At 36.5% G+C, this 20668-nt stretch overlaps 1 protein-coding gene across 2 annotated transcripts in view; it reads left to right on the plus strand.

Annotated features, from left to right (window-relative positions):
- Positions 1-20668, plus strand: part of SLF1 (SMC5-SMC6 complex localization factor 1) — a 94280-nt gene that overhangs the window by 38466 nt on the left and 35146 nt on the right. The window contains exons 6-13 of one of the 2 annotated variants that reach the window (XM_066381843.1): positions 1561-1704; positions 8117-8206; positions 9031-9174; positions 10006-10128; positions 11226-11279; positions 14555-14713; positions 15608-15771; positions 20262-20393. In XM_066381843.1, coding sequence (XP_066237940.1) covers positions 1561-1704; positions 8117-8206; positions 9031-9174; positions 10006-10128; positions 11226-11279; positions 14555-14713; positions 15608-15771; positions 20262-20393 — 1010 coding nt within the window. Of the gene's footprint in view, positions 1-1560; positions 1705-8059; positions 8207-9030; positions 9175-10005; positions 10129-11225; positions 11280-14554; positions 14714-15607; positions 15772-20261; positions 20394-20668 lie in introns of both variants that reach the window. The other variant, XM_066381844.1, reaches the window with a different exon arrangement.

Here is a 20668-nt window from a genome sequence, read left to right on the forward strand (position 1 = left end):
TAGATAACAATAATTTACTGAATAAGTAGGCTTTTGGTCATCTATTTGGAACATAGGCATTGCACTATGTAAAATAGTCTAGACATGGCCCTTCTTTCCTGGATCATATAGGTACATTAGTATACTTAAACAGTGTACTAGAAGTATATATTTGGAACAAAGGAAATATTTGTAGACTAGGAAATAAGGAATGAATATTTACAGGTAAATAAAATAATTTCTATATATTTCATAAGGGTAGCCAATTGGAGAAAGTATTGGCTTGTAGAAAAATGTTGATCATTTATTTAGCTTTTGAGAAAATAGATTATTTTAAAAGTCTTCTCTTCCAAATGCAATAGTTTATCAGGTTATGATTTTTAATTAATTTATATAGAATACTTGCAGCATGCATCCTAATTCACATGATGTGACATCTGAAATGGATGCGTAACTAAATATATTAAGGATTAGACAGCATATTCTTGCTTAGTTGCTGATGATAATGGTTATATATTCTGGGTAACTGGGATCTATATGTGATTAATTAATTCTGTATTTTAGACATTTCTTGATGATTTGGGCCTTCTGTTCTATGAAATTTAAAGCCAGACATTTTATCTCACTTCAGGTTGTTCACAATAGAAATCATTGTTTATATATTCAGAGTACTTTCATTGAAGAGGAAGAAATGTCTTCATTTTTTTTCTTTGTTTTCAATTTCACTTTTATGAATAACTGAAGAAATTTAATCAGCTACTCTCAGGGATTGTTCTTTTTGCAAAACTGTAGCCTGCTAAATGTTCCTTATAGCCACATAGGAAGCTTAGTGCAAGTAGAGAGGAGCTAGAGCTCACACCATGGGCCCTACCACATTTGGTCTTACATCGTGATTGTTCCCTAGGAGGGCAGTGATTTTCTAGTCTTTTCATGTACAGGCAGTGAATCTCTGAATAAATACCCTTTTATAAGTACATTTTGGGAATTGGTAGAATAAAGTTTATTCTACTAAACTTATATATGCAAGTATTTTAAATGATTGTTAGGTGGTTTATGAATCAGTTTAGATTTCTTTGTAAGAGAAATATAACAAGTATAGTTAGATGAAGCTAATTATTTATTGCTATTCAAATAAAATCAAAGCTGTAAATTGAGCTCAGTCTTTTTTCCTCTATGTATGGTATACTTGAGATGTCTTGATAAAAAACTGAAAAACAATGTGAGAAGTAATATATGATTGAAAATTTTTGATGTAAACTGTAACTTTAATGTTTATAGGGACTAGATAAAGTTTTGTTGATTATTTATAAAAAGGATTGATTGTTACTAGATCAATGAGCCATTAGCTTTTCTTGATATACACAGAAATTGCTTTAGTTTTCAGAATTTTTGTTGTTATGATTATTTTTCTCCTGACAGAATTTACTAGGGCTTAATAATCTTTAATGTGGGAGAATGCATTTTATCTGTTTGGCTACCAAACTATTTTGCAATTATAGGTAAAGTTAAATACCATAAAAAGTACCATGATATTGAAAATATACTTAATTGATTGCCTAAACTGTTTTTACATACATACAGAAAGAAATTCAAAATGATGAAGATTCCCAAACCAGTTCTGTTTGGACTAAACATAGCGATCAAGAAAAAAACAAAGATTTGAGTAAAGATATGGGTTTTCTTGAAATAAAAGATGCCTTCAGAGAGACCAAATGTAGAAACCAGGTAAAACTTGATTGACCAAACCATATGTGCATATCTTGTTCTTACAGAATTGTTTGAGAGGCAATATACAGTATAAATCGCCTGGATTTTTTAGTCACAGAGCTGGTATTTGAACCCAACTGTGTCTTCAAGTCTTTGATTTAAGCATATAGGATATTGCCCTATGTCTCTGTTTTAGGTTTTATTTATTTATTTTAGAGAGAGGAGAGAGAGAGAGGGGGGAGGAGCAGGAAGCATCAACTCCCATTTGTGCCTTTACCAGGCAAGCTCAGTGTTTCAAACCGGTGACCTTCAGTGTTGCAGGTCAATACTTTACCCACTGTGTCACCACTTGTCAGGTGCCCTATGTCTGTGTTTTGTGATTCTTATTGAAGTAACGCATATATGCATGTAGAAGCATCGTTTCTAATACATAGTGTATTCTTAGCACATGGTAATTAATTACTTAGAACTCCTTTGTATGTTTAATATAACATGTCTCATAAACAGTTTTTATTTATCAGCAATATCTATATTTATGATCTAAGTTCAAGTATATTTCTGTGGCATATAGAACAAAATTTTTAAAAGAACAGAAATGAATTCTATTTTCATTAAAATGGAAAACAAGAGCCTGACCAGGCAGTGGAGCAGTGGATAGAGCGTCAGACTGGGATGCAGAGGACCCAGGTTCGAGACCCCAAGGTCGCCAGCTTTAGGGTAGGCTCATCTGGTTTAAGCAAAGCTCACCAACTTGGACCCAAAGTTTCTGGCTTGAGCAAGGGGTTACTCAGTCTGCTATAGCCCCACGGTCAAGGCACATATGAGAAAGCAATCAATGAACAACTAAGACAGGGGTCGGGGACCTTTTTGGCTGAGAGAGCCATGAACGCCACATATTTTAAAATGTAATTCCGTGAGAGCCATACAGTGACCCGTGTACATTACGCATTATACAATGAAAATTTGGTGTTGTCCCTGAGGACAGCTGTGATTGGTTCCAGCCACCCGCACCATGAACATGAGTGGTAGGAAATGAAAGGATTGTAATACATGAGAATGTTTTATAATTTTAATGTTATTCTTTTTATTAAAGATTTGTCTGCGAGCCAGATGCAGCCATCAAAAGAGCCACATCTGGCTCACTAGCCATAGGTTCTCGACCCCTGAACTAAGGTGTCGCAACAAAAAACTAATTGATGCTTCTCATCTTTCTCCATTCCTGTCTGTCTGTCCCTATCTATCCCTCTCTCTCTCTGTCTCTGTATAAATAAATAAATAGGAAAACAAGAATCAGGAAGGACTTTAAACTTGGAGCAATAAAATGTACCTTAGATAGCACAAATATATATATATATATATATATATATATATATATATATGTAGCTCTCAAGTAATAGGGTTTTTTTATAGTTAATCTGAATGGATTTTTTAATTTAATTAATTGTGTTTACATAGATTCTAGGGTTGCCCCGAATGCATTCCCCTCCCCTTATTCCCTCAACATCTCCCTTGCCCCCCTCCGTACAGCTCCTTCCCCCCTTCTCTTCAGGTTTATCCCATCCTATCATCCCCTTTCCCTCTGTCCTCTATTCCTCTGTTCCCTTTGATCCCTCCTCTGTCTCAGTTCCGTTCCTCAGTTCTCATTGTTCGTTGGGTTCCTCAAATGAGTGAGGTCATATGATATTTTTTTTTCTCTGCCTGGCTTATTTCACTTAACATAATAGTTTCCAGGTCCATCCATGTTGTTTCAAAAGGTAATATTTCCTTCTTTTTCATGGCCCCATAGTATTCCATAGCATATATGTACCACAGCTTTTTAACCCACTCGTCCACTGATGGACACTTGGGCTGTTTCCAGATCTTCACTATTGTGAACAATGCTGCCATAAACATGAGGGTGCATTACTTTTTTTCAATTAGTGATATAGTGTTCTTGGGATATATTCCTAAAAGTGGAATGGCTGGGTCAAAAGGCAGATCCATTTTTAATTTTTTGAGGAATCTCCATACTGTTTTCTACGGTGGCTGCACCAGTCTGCATTCCCACCAGCAGTGCAGGAGGGTTCCCCTTTCTCCACATCCTCGCCAGCACCTATCGTGTGTTTGTTAATGAGCACCATTCTGACAGGTGTGAGGTGGTATCTCATTATGATTTTAATTTGCATTACTCTAATGATTAGTGATGTTGAACATTTTTTCATCTGTGTGTTGGCCATCTGTATGTCCTCTTTGGAGAAGTGTCGATTCATTTCTTTTGCCCATTTTTTTTACTGGATTGTTTGTCTTCCTGGTGTTGAGTTTTACAAGTTCTTTATAAGTTTTGGTTATTAGCCCCTATCAGACTTATTGTTGAATATGTTCTCCCATTGTGTGGTTTGTCTTTTTATTCTGTTCATATTGTCTTTAGCTGTGCAAAAGCTTTTTAGTTTGAAATAGTCCCATTTGTTTATCCTGTCTTTTATTTCACTTGCCCGTGGAGATAAATCAGCAAATATATTGCTGCGAGAGATGTCGGTGAGCTTACGGCCTATGTTTTCTTCTAAGATGCTTATGGTTTCACGACTTACATTTAAGTCTTTTATCCATTTTGTTTATTTTTGTGAATGGTGTAAGTTGGTGATCTAGTTTCATTTTTATGCAGGTAGCTCTCCAGTTTTACCAACACCATTTGTTAAAGAGACTGTCTTTATTCCATTTTATGCTCTTACCTCCTTTGTCAAATATCAATTGTCCATAAAGGTGTGGGTTTATTTCTGGGTTCTCTGTTCTGTTCCATTGATCTATATGTCTGTTCTTATGCCAGTACCAAGCTGTTTTGAGTACAATGGCCTTTTAGTATAACTTGATATCCGGAAGTGTGATACCTCACACTTTATTCTTCTTTTTCAAGATTGCTGAGGCTATTCGTGTTCTTTTTTGGTTCCGTATAAATTTTTGGAATATATGTTCTATATCTTTGAAGTATGTCATTGGTATTTTAATTGGTATTGCATTGAATTTATTGATTACTATGGGTAATATAGACATTTTTAATGATGTTTATTCTTTCTAACCATGAACGCAATATATGCTTCCACTTGTTTGTATCTTCCTTAATTTCTTTTATTAATGTTTTATAGTTTTCTGAGTACAAGTCTTTAAAGTACAGCAGCAACCCAAAAGCATGATTAGTTTAATTTTATGCTCTGCTTTATAGAAGAGACTCTTGAGTTGATTTACTAAATCATTAGCCTAGTAATTAATATTACTTAGTCTAAACTAAAAAGGCTTTAAATATGACTAGAAAAAAATTAAAAATAAATTTTGTTTTTACTGCACCTATTAAAAGTTTTACAGAGAATTCTAGGAATAATTTGGAGCTTCATAAACTGAACAGTACATTAAGAATTCATACATAGAGAGATTAGCTAAAACTTTCTAGGAGCTTAAAATATTTTTGCAGTTTTTCTGGCTTTTCCAACGAATAGTGGATATTTATGTGACTTAGAAGACTACTTACTACTTTCTATGAATACCTACATGGGCTTTTTGAGTTGATATGTTTGTTGAAATACTTTTTATAGACCACAGTTTAAATTTTTTTTAATTTAGAAAGGAATGATGGAGTTATTTAAATAAATTTAGTTTTTTATTTAACATGGATAAAAAGAATCAAAAGACGATTTTATGAAAGACATAGAACTTCTTAAACTATATCCATATATACTTCTACTTCCTTTCAGGACACATAGAAATTTCTACTTTTGAAAACAAATTTCTGCCTGATCTGTAGTGGTGCCGTGGATAAGATGTCAACCTGGAATCCTGAGGTCGCTGGTGTGATACCCTGGGCTTGCCTGGTCAAGGCACATACAGGAAGGTGTTACTATGAGTTGATGCTTCTGGCTTCTGCCCCCTCTTCCTCTCTTTCTTTCTCTATCTTCTCTATAAAAATCAATAAATAAAATCTAAAAAAAATCTGTTTAATTCTTTTTTAGAGAGAAAGACAGAAAGAGTGTAAGATAGGGATAGACAGACAGGAAGGGAGATAAAGAAGCATCAGTTCTTTGTTGTGGCACCTTAACTGTTCATTGATTTTTTTCTCATATGTGCCTTGACCCAGGGGCTCTAACTGAGCCAGTGACCGCTTGCTCAAGCCAGTAACCTTGGGATTCAAGCCAGCGAACATAGGGTCATGTCTGTAATCCCATGCTCAAACCAACAACTCCACGCTCAGGCTGATGAACCCTCACTGAAGCCAGATGAGCTCAAGCTGGCGACCTTGGGGTTTCAAATCTGGGCCCTCTGCATCCCGGGCCAATGCTCTATCTACTGGGCAACTACCTGGTCAGGCACAAAATTCTTAAAGTTAATAAACTATGTAGTATGTGGAATATATACCTTACTTTGTTTAATGTTATATCTATGGCCTATAAAATGATTTTCAGAGACATTTCATTTGATACGCCTAATAATGTCAAGATTCTATTTGATCTACAGCAGGGGTCTCAAACTCGGGCCCGCGGGCCGCATGTGGCCTGCCCACCAATTTTGTGCGGCCCGCAGACTGGCCCGCAGACTAATCCACGAAGTTTGATTAGTCTGCGGGCCACACAAAATTGGTGGGCGGGCCGCGAGTTTGAGACCCCTGATACAGCTTAAATTATTTTTACAAAATTTGGAAAAGTAAAATAATAAAGGTGTCTTTATTCTGTTTTGACTAATCATATGGCAAATTAAAAAAAGATTGTGGCCCTGGCCAGTTGGCTCAGTGGCCAGAGCATCAGCCTGGCGTGCGGAAGTCCCGGGTTCGATTCCCGGCCAGGGCACACAGGAGAAGCGCCCATCTGCTTCTCCACCCCTCCCCCTTTACTTCCTCTCTGTTTCTCTCTTCCCCTCCCGCAGCCGAGGCTCCATTGGAGCAAAGATGGCCTGGGTGCTAAGGATGGCTCTATGGCCTCTGCCTCAGGCGCTAGAGTGGCTCTGGTCGCAACAGAGCGATGCCCCAGAGGGGCAGAGCATCGCCCCCTGGTGGGCATGCCGGGTGGATCCCGGTCAGGCACATGCGGGAGTCTGTCTGACTGCCTCCCCGTTTCCACCTTCAGAAAAATACAAAAAAAAACCCAAAAAACAGATTGTCAGAAATAATTAAGTTAATAAAATTAAAGTACCTAATTATAGCTAGTGCTCAACTTATGACCATGATTGGTTCCAACAGACCGGCCGTAACACGATTTGGTTGTAAGTTGAGTAGGCTCTATGTACAGTACTGTGAAATGATGTTATAAAAATCTTTAAGTCATATTTTATCATAATTTTCTTTCATTATTGTTATATATCATAATTTTCTTTGTTCATTTTATGCCATTTGTATCATCTCTACACCATTTTGTTTCTTATTTTTACATTTGTCAGGTTTAAGTAAAACACTGCATTACCAGTACAACTGGTTTAATATTTGCAAAGACAGTTTCCTCTTGGTAGACATCTTGGGAGGGGTTTGATGAAAAATATCCAAGACACAAAACACAAATTGCTGTACTGAGTCTGGGATAACAGTTGAAATGGTGCACACGGAGATGGTAGTGCTGCCGGAAGCTGGTCTGCACTGTCGTACGCCCAGCTGGGCAACGCTTGCGCTGCCAGATGCGGAGCAGTCGTGGGTAGCGATTGTGGTTGTAAAATTGAATGGTCGTAAGTTGCATAGGTCATAAGTCGATCAATATTTGTAAATGTATATGTAAACACAAAATAAGCTTTTGTGAACTAAAATCTTTACTTCTGCTTCATCGTGCGCACGTGTTAGAGACAGAGAGAAGGACACACAGGAAGGAAGAGAGATGAGAAACATCAATTCTTTGTTGTGACTCCTTAGTTTCCTTAATTATTCATTAAATGCTTTCTCATATGTGCCTTGAAGGGGGGGTGGCGGGGCTGCAGCAGAGTGAGCGACCCCTTGCTCAAGCCAGCAACCTTGGTCTTCAAGCCAGCAACCTTTGGGCTCAAGCCAGCCACCATGGGGTCATGTCTATGATCCCATGCTCTTTCCAGTGACCCTGCACCCAAGCTGGTGAGCCCACACTCAAGCCGGATGATCCTGAGCTCAAGCCTGATGAACCCGTGCTCAAGCCAACGACCTCAGGGTTTCCAACCTGGGTCCTCCGCATCCCAGTCCAACGCTCTATCCACTGCGCCACCGCCTGGCCAGGCTACTTCTGCTTCCTCTTAGTATAACTACGATGTAATATAATTCACAAAGCTCTTTACTGTGTTTAATCTCATATGGATGTTTTACAAAACCTACCTTTTTGTGTGTTTTTTTCTGTTGCAATTTGCTTTGGTTGTGTTTATGGTTAATCCACAGTCTAACTAAAATATTTTTATAAATATGCAGGAAAAAAAGCAAAATTATGATGAAGATGTTAATATAAGTTCTGTTTTCACTGGACAGCACAAAAAAGAAAAATTTAGAGAGTCCAGTAAAGATCTGAAATTTATGAAAATGAAAAATGCCTTAGGAAGGCACAAATACAGAAATCAGGTAAGATCTAAATTAAAAATAATTTATGTTCTACAGATCTTAATTTACTAAATATGTAATTCTTGAAATTAATTATATTTACAAGAAATGTTTATAAAGCATTTGTGTACCATTTTTAAAAGAATGCAAAAATTAGTGCTGTGTACCTACCAACAAAGTTAAGAAAAAGAGTGTTCCTAGTTTTTTAAAACCCTGTTTGTGTATTATTTCCACACTGCATCCCTTTTCTTCTTACTCAAAGGTAATCTCTGTCTTCGAATTTGTTTTATTTTTGTTTCTTATTTTAGTTTTACCAGCAATGGCTGTATTTAGTTTTGCCTGTTAATGAACTGTTTTTAATTCACAGTATTTAAATAGTCTTCTGTGACTTGCTTTTTGGTAATCTCTAAGATTTCCTAATGTTTCACAGTTTCTGTTTTAGTCTTAATAAGTTTTGGATTTTTCTTCATTGGTCTGTGTTTGATTGGTTTTTGCAATTATGAACATTTTTATCATGAACAGTGTGAACATTTTCTTATGTGACTCGTGGTGCATGTTCAAGAGTTTCTCTAGCTTAGGATGTATTCCTAGGTTTGGAATTCCTATGCTGGTCCATAAGGACTGTGCATGTTCAACTGTAGTAGGTACTACCCAACTGTTTTTCAAAATATTCTTACGGGATACCCCCTCCAACAAGGGGAATGAGCTTGACTCTTGTATGTAACTATTATTTTTTTAAATGTATTATACTGTTATAATTCAAACTCATCTTAAATTTATTTGGATTTTATAACATATCATTAATGTTGAGATTTGTTTAATTGTGGTCTAAATATATGTCAAAGGAAATTAAGAAAGAGAATGAAGACATTCAAAGGAGTTGTGCTTTGAGGAAAAAAGGCAAAAAAGAAAAAGAAAGAGATACCTGGAAGACTGTTGAACAGGACAAAAGTAAAAGTATCTCAGGAGAGCACACATACAGAGATCAGGTAAAACTCTGTAAGCTAAGCTGACCAGGTTTTATTTTGTAGCTCTTCCCTAGTATAATATAATCTAGACATAGTCAGATTTATGTGATTGCTTGCTGTGTTAAATATAACCTGCACATTTTATGAAAAAACAACCTGCAGAGTTAATCTGGTATGATATATGCAATTTATGTTATGATTAACTTTGGCTCACAAGGAAAGTATTTTTACATGTGTGTACACAAATTTGAGTTAATAATCAGGATATTCAAATATATTTTATTTTGCCTGAGTGTAACAAAAAAGAAAACCAAACATTTCTGAAAAAAAGAGGCTAAAATTCTTCAAGTGAAAACTACTTGAAGACTACATGACTATGTAGTTTGTCTAATGTATTCTGGGCTAAAGTTTATTTTTTATCTTTCTCTTGTCTTTTAAATGGGATACTTGAGTTAATTTTTTTAGAGTATATCTTTATTTTAAATTTAAACCATAGCATGTTTATATACATATATTCAGGAGTATCTTCATAAAGGTAAAGAAATAATGAATCATTTTGTGTGAACATGGCAACAAAAAAACAAAAGAGGTTTAAGAAAGATTTGAGACAGGCTAACATAAAAGATACCGTAAAAAAATACATATGTAAATATCAGGTAAAACTTTCTAAATTAAAATGTTTGCTTTTTTAAAAGTTTCTATTTCATTGTATAATCTTTATATAAATAATATAATATAAGGATCTTTGCTGTGGTTAACACTGCCTGAATGTTTATTGTATTGTCCATTCTGATACTAATCATTCATGTGACACAATTGTGCACTGTCTAAAGTACTTTTCTATGTATTCAGAAAGAAATAAGGATTTCTGTTTTTGCTGATCCTGCCAAAGAATCAAAAAACAAGGATATCAGGACTGATGTGGATATTATTGAAATGAAAAATGCCTTAAGGAAGCATATATATAGAGCTCAGGTAGTTTTGGCATACTAAAGATTTTGTACAGTTTCCTGTTCTTCTCTACTGTAACCAAAATATAACAATAAATGATTCATTATGCTTAATATGTGTTAACATAACCTGCTTATTAGTTGTTTAATTTGTTATAAACAGTAGTGTATTTGGCCATTTAGTAAATATGCTGAATTCTCTGCTATTTATACCTCCATGATTACATAAATGTGTAACATGGTTTGCTGCCTTTCCCACAGCAACTGCCCTTCACTTTGCCCAGTCCGTCAGCTGGAGGGAGGGTTTCTTTAGACTCCCATCTTGTCTCCTTTGTTTTGCATGAGCACTTGGAGAGCTCCATGGAGAAGATCCTGCCATTGAGTGCGAGTTGCCCTCTGGTCTTTGATTCCCAGGGGTTCTGTTCTCTCATGCAGCCCTCACTTGACCTTCCGCTAGTGGTGGAAAATTTTAGCTGAAATTCTCTTACCTCTTTAATGAAGGCTTCCTCTTTCTACAGTGCTCTGTCTCAGATCAGGGCTCATGTCCTCTGTCCTTAGAGGCTCTTGTCATCTTAGTATTTCAATTCTGTTAATTGTATTAAGGCCTCTGCTGTCTGATGGGTTCAAGAAAAATTATGATTTTTTAAATTTGTAGCTTTTTATATAATCAGAATATTATCTCTTTGTTGTTGCAGATATTTTTCTAGTTTAATATTTTAAACAAATATACAATTGTAGATATTTTAAAAGAACAGAAGATTTACATATTGATATTTATGTCTTCTGTGTAACCTTATATAAAATGTTCTCCCTATTTATATTCCTAATTATTAAAATACTAAGGACAGTGGACCACTCTAGGTCTTCAAAGTAAATATTACTTTACCTTTTAAGTTGTTTTAATTTAGTAGGAGAAAATAGAGACTGTTCATACTGGTCAGAATGCCATTACCCAATGATAAGCATTCCTAGCCTGAGCAAATATAAGTATCAAATCTATTATAGATATTAATATCTTCCTAAATCTGTTTTGTAAGTTTGGCCAAAGTTTGTAAGCTGAAATGTGTTTATTTTTTTATCAAGAAATGTTTTAATTTTAATGCTATGATTGCTGTTTTGTAGGCTATCAGGTACAGCTGCGTCAGAATAGATAAACAACCAGTATACAATGTGGAGGTAAGGGGCATGGAGTAGGTGGTGCCAGCGCTTCAGAAAGAAAGCTTTGTGGTTTGTTTTTTAGTTGTTTGATGTAAAGGAATGTGTCATCTGCACAACAAAGCTTCCTATTAAATTATAAATGTAGTTTCTCTAATTAGAAATCAGAACTAAAACTACTGTTCTGTCAAAGCGCAAAAAAATTTTATGTGGTAGTAAAAACTTAATAACAAATTAAAAAGTTACCTTGTGCTCATCATAGGTGAGTTTTATATCCCTGTTCTCATATTTTATAGCTTTTATAATTACTACTTCTACATTGAATTTTTAATAATATTTACAAATCTATTTTCTTTATATATATTTTTTAATGATTTTTTTATCCATGTAGTTTTTTAGAGTATTTTTTATTCTTGACTGGAGTAGTTACTTTTATTGTTGAAAATACTTTGAGCAAGGGGAATATATTTCATGGAACTCTTACAATATAGCAATTTTTAACTTCATGCAAATATTGATGGTGCTTGATGAATTTTAATATGTTTAGTATATCTTAATAGACATTGTTTGCTTATAAGTTTAAAAGAAAAATAAAAAATAATTTTGCACCTAAAGAATCATGTCTAGTTATAGCTTTGACTTAGGTTTCCTCATTACACTGGGGAACAAAATTTTTGTTGCATCCACGTAAACACTTGTTTTTACCTAATTCGAGTGTGCTGATCTCAAATCTGACCTTAGTTTTTCTCTGGAAGCTACAGTTTTTTTGCAATTCAAGATTTTAGGTTTTTATCATATTGTAAAATTTTCAACATGTAGTTTAACATAATGAAGTAGAATGTCTTCTTGGGCATCATCTTTGTGAAGGGATGATAATTTATATAATGCAGTAAATACACTAAAACACTAAAAAATATGATTGCACCAGAATTTGTCTACAATTTCGAAATAGCACATATTGAAACACTTATTTTAATCATAAAATTTGCGTAAAACTTAGTTAAATTCTATTCAGGCAAAAATTTGCATTTGTAGCTCTTGCGTTTGGTTACTTGTTGAGGAAAATCTCGTTTGATGCTCCAGCAGTAGTCTGTTCATCACTAACAGCTCCAAGATTTTCGGGAAATTTATCAAGGTGACTGTTCAGGAAGTGAATCTTAATGCTCATGTTACATCCAATGTCGCAGAAAGCCAACAGCATCCTTTGAACCAGAAGTTCATAGTGTTCTGCTTTTTTGTTGCCAAGGAAGTTCTTTGTTACTGCCACAAAAGACTGCCATGCTGCTTTCTCCTCTTTATTCATCTTCCTGCAAATTCTTCATCACGAATGAGGGTTTGAATTTGAGGTCCATCGAATACACCTGCTGCTATCTTCTCGAAAGACAGGGCAGGAAAAGCAGAAATAATATGTTGAAAGCATTCACTTTCTCTATTCAAAGCCTGAACAAACTGCTTCATTAAGCCAAGTTGGATGTGAAGTGGGGGGAAAATGATCCTGTCTCAATTAACTACAGGTTCATTCACAATATTTTGCATCCTGACTTCCAGAGCTTCACGTTGTGGCCACTCCTTCTGTGTCCAGTATTTCTCCCGAGCTCGGCTGTCCCACAAACACAGAAAGCAAGGATACTTTGTGAAACCTCTCTGTTGTCCTAGCAGGAAATTTACCATTTTAAGATCCACATAAATGATCCAGTTATGCTCCTCATACTTCAGAAAGTTGAAGACAATTTTTATGTCATTCTTACTAAGTCATTCAATTCGGGTTGGCTAAACTGCTGAGGGGTTAATGACTTCTTGGCATCAGAAGAAGACCCTTCAGATTCTACAGCCATTTCCTCATGTATCTTATCAAAATACACTTGATCACTGTGTTCACTTTCTTCATCTTTAGAAGAAATAAAACCATTGAAAACTGGGTCCGGGAGTGTCTCAGAGTGTGGGATAGGTCTTATTGCTGAAGGAATATTAGAATATGCGATCATATGCCATTTTTTCTTGCCGATGCCCTTTGTATGGATCAGACAGAAATAACAGTCCCTGCTGTGGTCCTTAGGTTCACGCCAAACCATGGGAATATCAAAAGGCATTCCTTTGCATTTTCATTTTGTCCTGTCACAAAGCATTTCCACAATTATGACACAATATGAAGAGCCCGATTCTTGTCTTGATCGCCAAGGGGGACTTGAAAATAGGCAACATATGCACGTGTCACAAATGATGTAATATTGCACCTTTGACGTTGAACTTTGTAACAGCCACATATATAACAGAAGGTGTCAAGACTATTCTTACATTTACGCCTACTCGAAGAAGCCATGATTGAATCTTAAAACAAGGCCCTGGCCGGTTGGCTCAGCGGTAGAGCATCAGCCTGGCGTGCGGGGGACCCGGGTTCGATTCCCGGCCAGGGCACATAGGAGAGGCACCCATTTGCTTCTTTGCCCCCCCTCTTTCCTCTCTGTCTCTCTCTTCCCCTCCCGCAGCCAAGGCTCCATTGGAGCAAAGATGGCCCCGGCACTGGGGATGGCTCCTTGGCCGCTGCCCCAGGCGCTAGAGTGGCTCTGGTCGCAGCAGAGCATTGCCCCTGGTGGGCGTGCCGGGTGGATCCCGGTCGGGCGCATGCGGGAGTCTGTCATACTGTCTCTCCCCGTTTCCAGCTTCAGAAAAATACAAAAAAAAAAAAAAAAAAAGTGTTTTTATCAGATAATAATTTTTACATTTATAAACAATTACTATTATGTAAAAGTGATGTTTGTAAAACAGTAATTGCCTTGTGGTTATGTTCAATCCAAGAGTCATTGCCCTTTAACTCCAATTTAAAAACCTGTGCATGCCATTAACACTAACAAAAAGAAATTAAAATTGCATAAAAACTAGACCATGTACCAAAATAAACGGATTTCAGATTTGGAATCAGTGATGCAGAAATATATAGAAAGAGTTCTAAAACCTCATGCAACAGAAAATGAAAAAAAAATATGTTCCCCAGTGTTATCAGCCAGACTTTGCAAATGCCTTTGGAAGTTTTTTCTTATAGATGTAGCATTTCCCCTTACTGTTTAAGGCAACAGAGAATAATAAAGTAAGCAGTAATAAATGTTTTGCATTGCCTTATAGTGTAAAACACGTTTATATAAACCATCTTTTTTGAACCACGTAACAATCTTGTGAAGTTGTAAAGTCAGGATTTATTGTCACTTTACAGATGAGGAAATTAAGGCTTTTTAACTCAAGGTTTGATCTTAGAATTTTACCTTCATCTTCTTTGAGTCATAGAATCTTTCCTTTCTTAGGTTAAAAATGCTGCATTTCCCAGAGGTGTATTAAATTTAATTGAAAGCCTCATAGAAGGCCAGTTTTTTAAAGAAGCTATCGAAGAGCTTTCCTCTTTGCAAGCACATTATATTCCTCCTGTATGCCTTCTTCATGCTCTTCTAGAGAACCTTCTCCAGGTAGGAACAGTCTTCCGTATTCACAGTGTGTATTCTCTTCTGTACTTCTTCCCTCATTTACATAGGAAATGAGTTACCCGTTTCTCTTCAGTCTTAAACTATTTACTTGGTATTACTTTGAGTGCTTTTAACTTATTTTCTCAGAATTTCCAAAATTATTTTATCTTGGAAAATATTTGTCTGATTTTTTTTCCATTATAGTAAAGTATTTAACGTGAATTAGACTACAATGACCTAGAATGCCTTGGTAAATTACTTCTTTAGTACATTGAGAATAATTTTTATTTATAATATAAATAACATACTTGATAAACTGAAAACCAGTAGGAACAGCTTTTCAAAGTTGGCTTTCTAATCATGTTCATCATCAAGGTGGCAATTTGAAAAAAATAACAAGTACAATTTATGTCAGACTAATGTTGGTGATATGTAAAAATGTTGCATGAAAAATTTCTTAACCTTTAGTTCCTTTCTGGTTGCATTGGGAACTTTTTTTTTAACTGATTTGAAAGATAAGGGAAAGGGGGGTGAGAGAAAGAAACATCGATTTGTTGTTTCACTCACTCATGCATTCATTGGTTGATTATTGTATGTGCTCTGACCAGGGATTGAACCCACAACCTTGGCATATCGGGATAACACTCTAACTAACTAAGCTAGCCAGCTAGGGTACATTTAGGATATTTTTATATGAGTTAGTCCCAAAAGATACATATTTAAAGTATGCCTCTCTCTGTTGTATTATTTAATTAGCTAAATATGAGACTCCATCTGATCTTTAGTCCAAACACAAGTATTTAGCAAGAAAGGACAGGGTTACAGTTTTAGGCTTATTTAGCTAATGAAAGTATACTTTTGGCTATAGTATTTTATTTGTTTATTTTTAAATAATAGGATAACATGGACACGTTTTCTGGTCGATACTTTCATATACTGTCAGCTCTTCTTCATCTACATCCTCCTTGGAAGTCCCCAGCCATGGCAAGATATTATTTGGAATTGTTTCAGTGTCCAACTTGTATGAAAGGAGCCTGGTCTCTAATAGAAGTGCTTATCAGGTGAGGAATTTCATGTGTGAGGATTTAATTTCATTTAGTTGTTATGCTGGAGTGTTTTGTTTTGTTTTGTTTAGATACTCATGAAAAAAAGTATATGTCTTCTTTGAATATTTAATGTGTGTGTGAATGGAGAATGTTTGCGTTGTATTTAGTGCAAAACTCATGTAAGAAGGCCATGTCTAAATTGGTTATTTTGTCAGTTTCTTAAAAAAAAAAAAACATGTTTATTGAATGCATGAAGTGGATTCACTGGAAGGCTAAATAATATATTTGTTATTTTTTAACAAAATGTTAAGTTTGTATGTTTTAGAAATTAAGGACATTAATTTATTGAATATGAATATCATCATCAAACTTTGGTCATCAAAAGTATAAACATTTTAACTGTATAGCCTTCAGAGCTTGTCATATTTTTTTAGCTAGAAATTTGAATTTGAAACTGAATTTACTGTTCCTAAATATGCTATCTTTATTGCTTCTCTGCACATGCTATCATCTGCCTAGATCAGGGGTCCCCAAACTTTTTACACAGGGGGCCAGTTCACTGTTCCTCAGACCGTTGGAGGGCCGGACTATAAAAAAAACTATGAACAAATCCCTATGCACACTGCACATATCTTATTTTAAAGTAAAAAAACAAAATGGGAACAAATACAATATTTAAAATAAAAAACAAGTAAATTTAAATCAAGAAACTGTCCAGTATTTCAATGGGAACTATGGGCCTGCTTTTGGCTAATGAGATGGTCATGTGCTCCTTTCATTGACCACCAATGAAAGAGGTGCCTCTTCCGGAAGTGCAGCGGGGCGGATAAATGGCCTCAGGGGGCCGCATGTGGCCCGCGGGGCCGTAGTTTGGGGACCCCTGGCCTAGATGCTTCTTCCTTTGTCTTCCAAATGTTACTCTTTTCAAAAATCATTTCTATTTCTCCTTTTTCCCAAACAGAACTCATTGCCTTGCTTTATCTGAAAGTAATTACTTTTTATTCAAGTATTCAGTTTTAGAAGGTCCATAGTAGTGAGAGAAGTGATGCTTGACTAGCTAGGCAAAGGCTAGACCTTTGGTTGTCAGTATGAGATCATAACTATTCACCTACTGTTTTGGTTGTGATGCATTTGAAGTGAGCTAAACTGGCTAACATGCATTATTAATTTGTTCTTTCAACAGATGTTTATTGAATTATTACTGGGATCAAGGCACTGTGCTACATTTCAGGAATTAAAAAATAAATATAAAAAACAGTTTCTGCATTTGTTAAGGTGACTGGGCTGTAAACACAATTCTAACACGATAGCATTAGTCCAGCATAGATATAGCATGTGAGAACGTATGATTTATGTAGCTGACATCTTCCTAATTTCCAAATGTTTCTTCCTTCACTGTTATTGCCCTTATTTTAAAAGCCCTCTTTGCTTCTTATGTAAACTATTGCAATATCTGCTTTACTGATCTTGATTTTACTTTTTTCTCTTTATCTTCCAAAGTACCGTTCATACTCTTTCTGAAGTGATCTTCTCATTTTCCAAATAAAAATCCTTCAGTAACTCACATATATGAAAGGGTTTAAATTATTTAGCAAAACATATAAGACCCATTTTGATTTAGACCCTTTGTATCTCTCTGTTCTCATCTTCATCGTTTACCCACATGTAACCAATGATTGAAGTATTTTCCATTTCTTATGCCTTTGCTCTAACGGTTTTTTTTTCCTCTACCTAAATATACCTTCATTCCTGCCACTCCACAAATACCTATCCAACTCCTACTTATGCTTTAAAGTGCATCTCAGGTGCCCCTTCCTAATTCTTGCCATTTCCATTGAGTTAGTTTGCATTCACGTCAGCCTTTGACCTTCTTAAGAGTACATGCTCAGTTTTAAGTATCTTTAACCTCAGTACTTAATATAATTTCTGGAAAATAAAAGGTTGTTTTTTTGTTTTTGTTTTTTGTTTTTGTATTTTTCTGAAGTTGGAAATGGGGAGGCAGTCAGACAGACTCCCACATGCGCCCGACTGGGATCCACCTGGCATGATCCACCTGGCATGCCCACCAGCGGGCGATGCTCTGCCCATCTGGGGCATTGCTCTGTTGTAACCAGAGCCACTCTAGCACCTGAGGCAGAGGCCATAGAGCCATCCTCAGCACCCGGGCCAACTTTGCTCCAATGGAGCCTTGGCTGCAGGAGGGGAAGAGAGCGACAGAGAGGAAGGAGAGGGGGAGGGGTAGAGAAGCAGATGGGCGCTTCTCCTGTGTGCCCTGGCCAGGAATCGAACCCAGGACTCCTGCACACCAGGCCGACACTCTACCACTGAGCCAACTGGCCAGGGCTAAAATAAAAAGTTTTTAATAAATGTATGTATAAATTGATCAAAGCTACTGGAAATGAAATTTGGACAACTTAAAAGTAGATTTTTTTTTGATAAACAAATTTCTAGATTTTGATTCAGAATAATTGGGTTTGTTCAAGATTGGTGGACAGAGCCTAGGGAAGTGGTAGGAATATAAATGAGCTGTGTGATATTAGTGTACTTTACAATATATTTGGAAATTCTGTATTAAACATTTTTTAAAAAGAAAAGATACTATGATATCTATTTCTGGCATTTTTAGATAAACTGAATAACTGAATATGGGCATGGAGCATCTTCTGGAACAGATTTGAATATTAAATGAGTTGTTAAATTTAATAGCTATTTAGGACCTTCCCAACCTGACAATGTTATATTTAAAAAGAAGGAAGATACGGGCAGAAGTAGAAAGTTACAAGTATATTATTTATATAATTAATAACAAAGTTGGAAGAAATTGTATTATACAGTATGTTGTTGCTTAGACTCTAGCTTTCTCAGACTTAGAGTTCCGAGTAATTTTATATCCCCCCCCCCCAAGTAAGAAGCTAGTGGTGGGGGATTGGCAGACAGATTCCCACGTGCACCCAACTGGGAATCCACCTGGCATGCCCACCAGGGGGCGATGCTCAGCCCCTCTGGGCATTGCTCTGTTGCAATCTAGGACCTGAGGCAGAGGCCATGGAGCCATTCTCAGTGCCCAGGCCAACTTTGCTCCAGTGGAGCCTTGGCTGCGGGAGAGGAAGAGAGAGATAAAGAAAAAGGAGAGGGGGGGAAAGGTGGAGAAGCAGATGGGTGCTTCTCCTGTGTTCCCTGGCCAGGAATTGAACCCGGGACTTCCACACGCCAGGCCGACGCTCTACTGCTGAGCCAATCAGCCAGGGCTTAATTTTATATTCTTTTAAAAAACTGTTGTAGAACTCTGTTGTTCAACCCAGTAACCACTAGCCTCATGTAAGGTTAAATTTAATTAAGATTAGATAATTAAAAATTGAAGTCCTCCTTTACACAAGCCACATTTTAATAGAACATACCCGTCATCACTAAACATTCTGTTGGAGAGGACTATAGAATATAGATAGGAAATAAATACTGAATTTTTAGAACTCTAGAAAGTAGCCCTAAAATGACCTTCCTTTTACTAAATAATGAAAAAAAATTATTTTGATTAAGAGGATTACTATGGAGATAAATTGAGAGTGTAACTGGTCATCCAGTTAAAAAGGGTTTAATGAAATGCATTACATATTTTTATTTTTTATCAGTGATAGTAAAGAGTTCAAAGGTAGAGTAACAAATGGTTGTTAAAAATTAGTCATTGAAAAATAGAGAAGTTAGATTTGTATTATTAAAAATTAAGTGTAAGTTTTTGACATGTTTTAATTTTTTTTTTAGTTTATTTTTTTCTGAAGTGAGAAGTGGGGAGGCAGAGAGACAGACTCCCACATGTGCCTGACCGGGATCCCGGCATGCCCACCAGGGGGCGATGCTCTGCCCTTCTGGGGCGTTGCTCTGCTGCAACCAGAACCATTCTAACACCTGAGGCGGAGGCCATGGAGCCATCCTCAGTACCTAGGCCAACTTGGCTCCAATGGAGCCTTGACTGCGGGAGGGGAAGAGAGAGACAGAGAGGAAGGAGAGGGGTAAGGGTGGAGAAGCAGATGGGCGCTTCTTCTGTGTGCTGTGGTTGGGAATCGATCCTGGGACTTCCACATGCTGGGCCAACACTCTACCACTGAGCCAACTAGCCAGGGCTGGTTTAATTTTTTAAAGAAAAAAAAGACTTGATACATTTTATTGACTTTATATTTTGTTGAAGCAAATTTCATTAAAATTCCAGCAATACTTTTTTTTTAATTGATTTTATTGGGGTGATGACAGTTCACATAATTATACAGGTTTCAGGTGCCCAGTTGTGTAACACATCTCTGTATACCATATTGTGTGTTCACACACACACCCTCTACCCCTAGTCAAGTCTTTGTGCAAGAGGACTGTTCTCTTAGGTCAAGGGTATATGAGTCACTGTGCTTCTCTGCTAGAACCTCCAAACAAGCTCCAGGAATAACTCTTCAAAGTACACTTTGTCTACAGATTACTTAATAAACTGCATGTATTTTTGTTGGATTCATGTTTTTCAGGTCTTGCCTTTTCAATGAAAGTTTTTGTCATCAAATTTCGGAAAATATTATTGGATCTAAGGTTCTCCACCTGACACTGCTCAAATTTTTCTTTAATTTAGTTGAAAGTGAGGTACGACATCTGAGTCAAAAGTAAGTTTTAATTGTAAAAAATTGTAAAAAATCCAATTTTTTTGTTTTTGTGACAGACAGGGATAGATCGGGACAGACAGACAGGAAGGGAGAGACACGAGAGGCATCAGTTCTTCGTTGTGGAGGGGAGGGGCAACAGCAGAGCCAGTGATCCCACGCTCAAGCCAGTGACCTTGTACTCAAGCTGGTGAGCCTGCGCTCAAGCTGGTGACCTCGGGTTTTGAGCTGGGATACTCTGTATCCCATTCTGACGCTCTATCCACTGCACCACCACC

The sequence above is a fragment of the Saccopteryx leptura genome, chromosome 4 (genome assembly GCF_036850995.1).
Source record: "Saccopteryx leptura isolate mSacLep1 chromosome 4, mSacLep1_pri_phased_curated, whole genome shotgun sequence".
Lineage (NCBI taxonomy): Eukaryota > Metazoa > Chordata > Mammalia > Chiroptera > Emballonuridae > Saccopteryx > Saccopteryx leptura.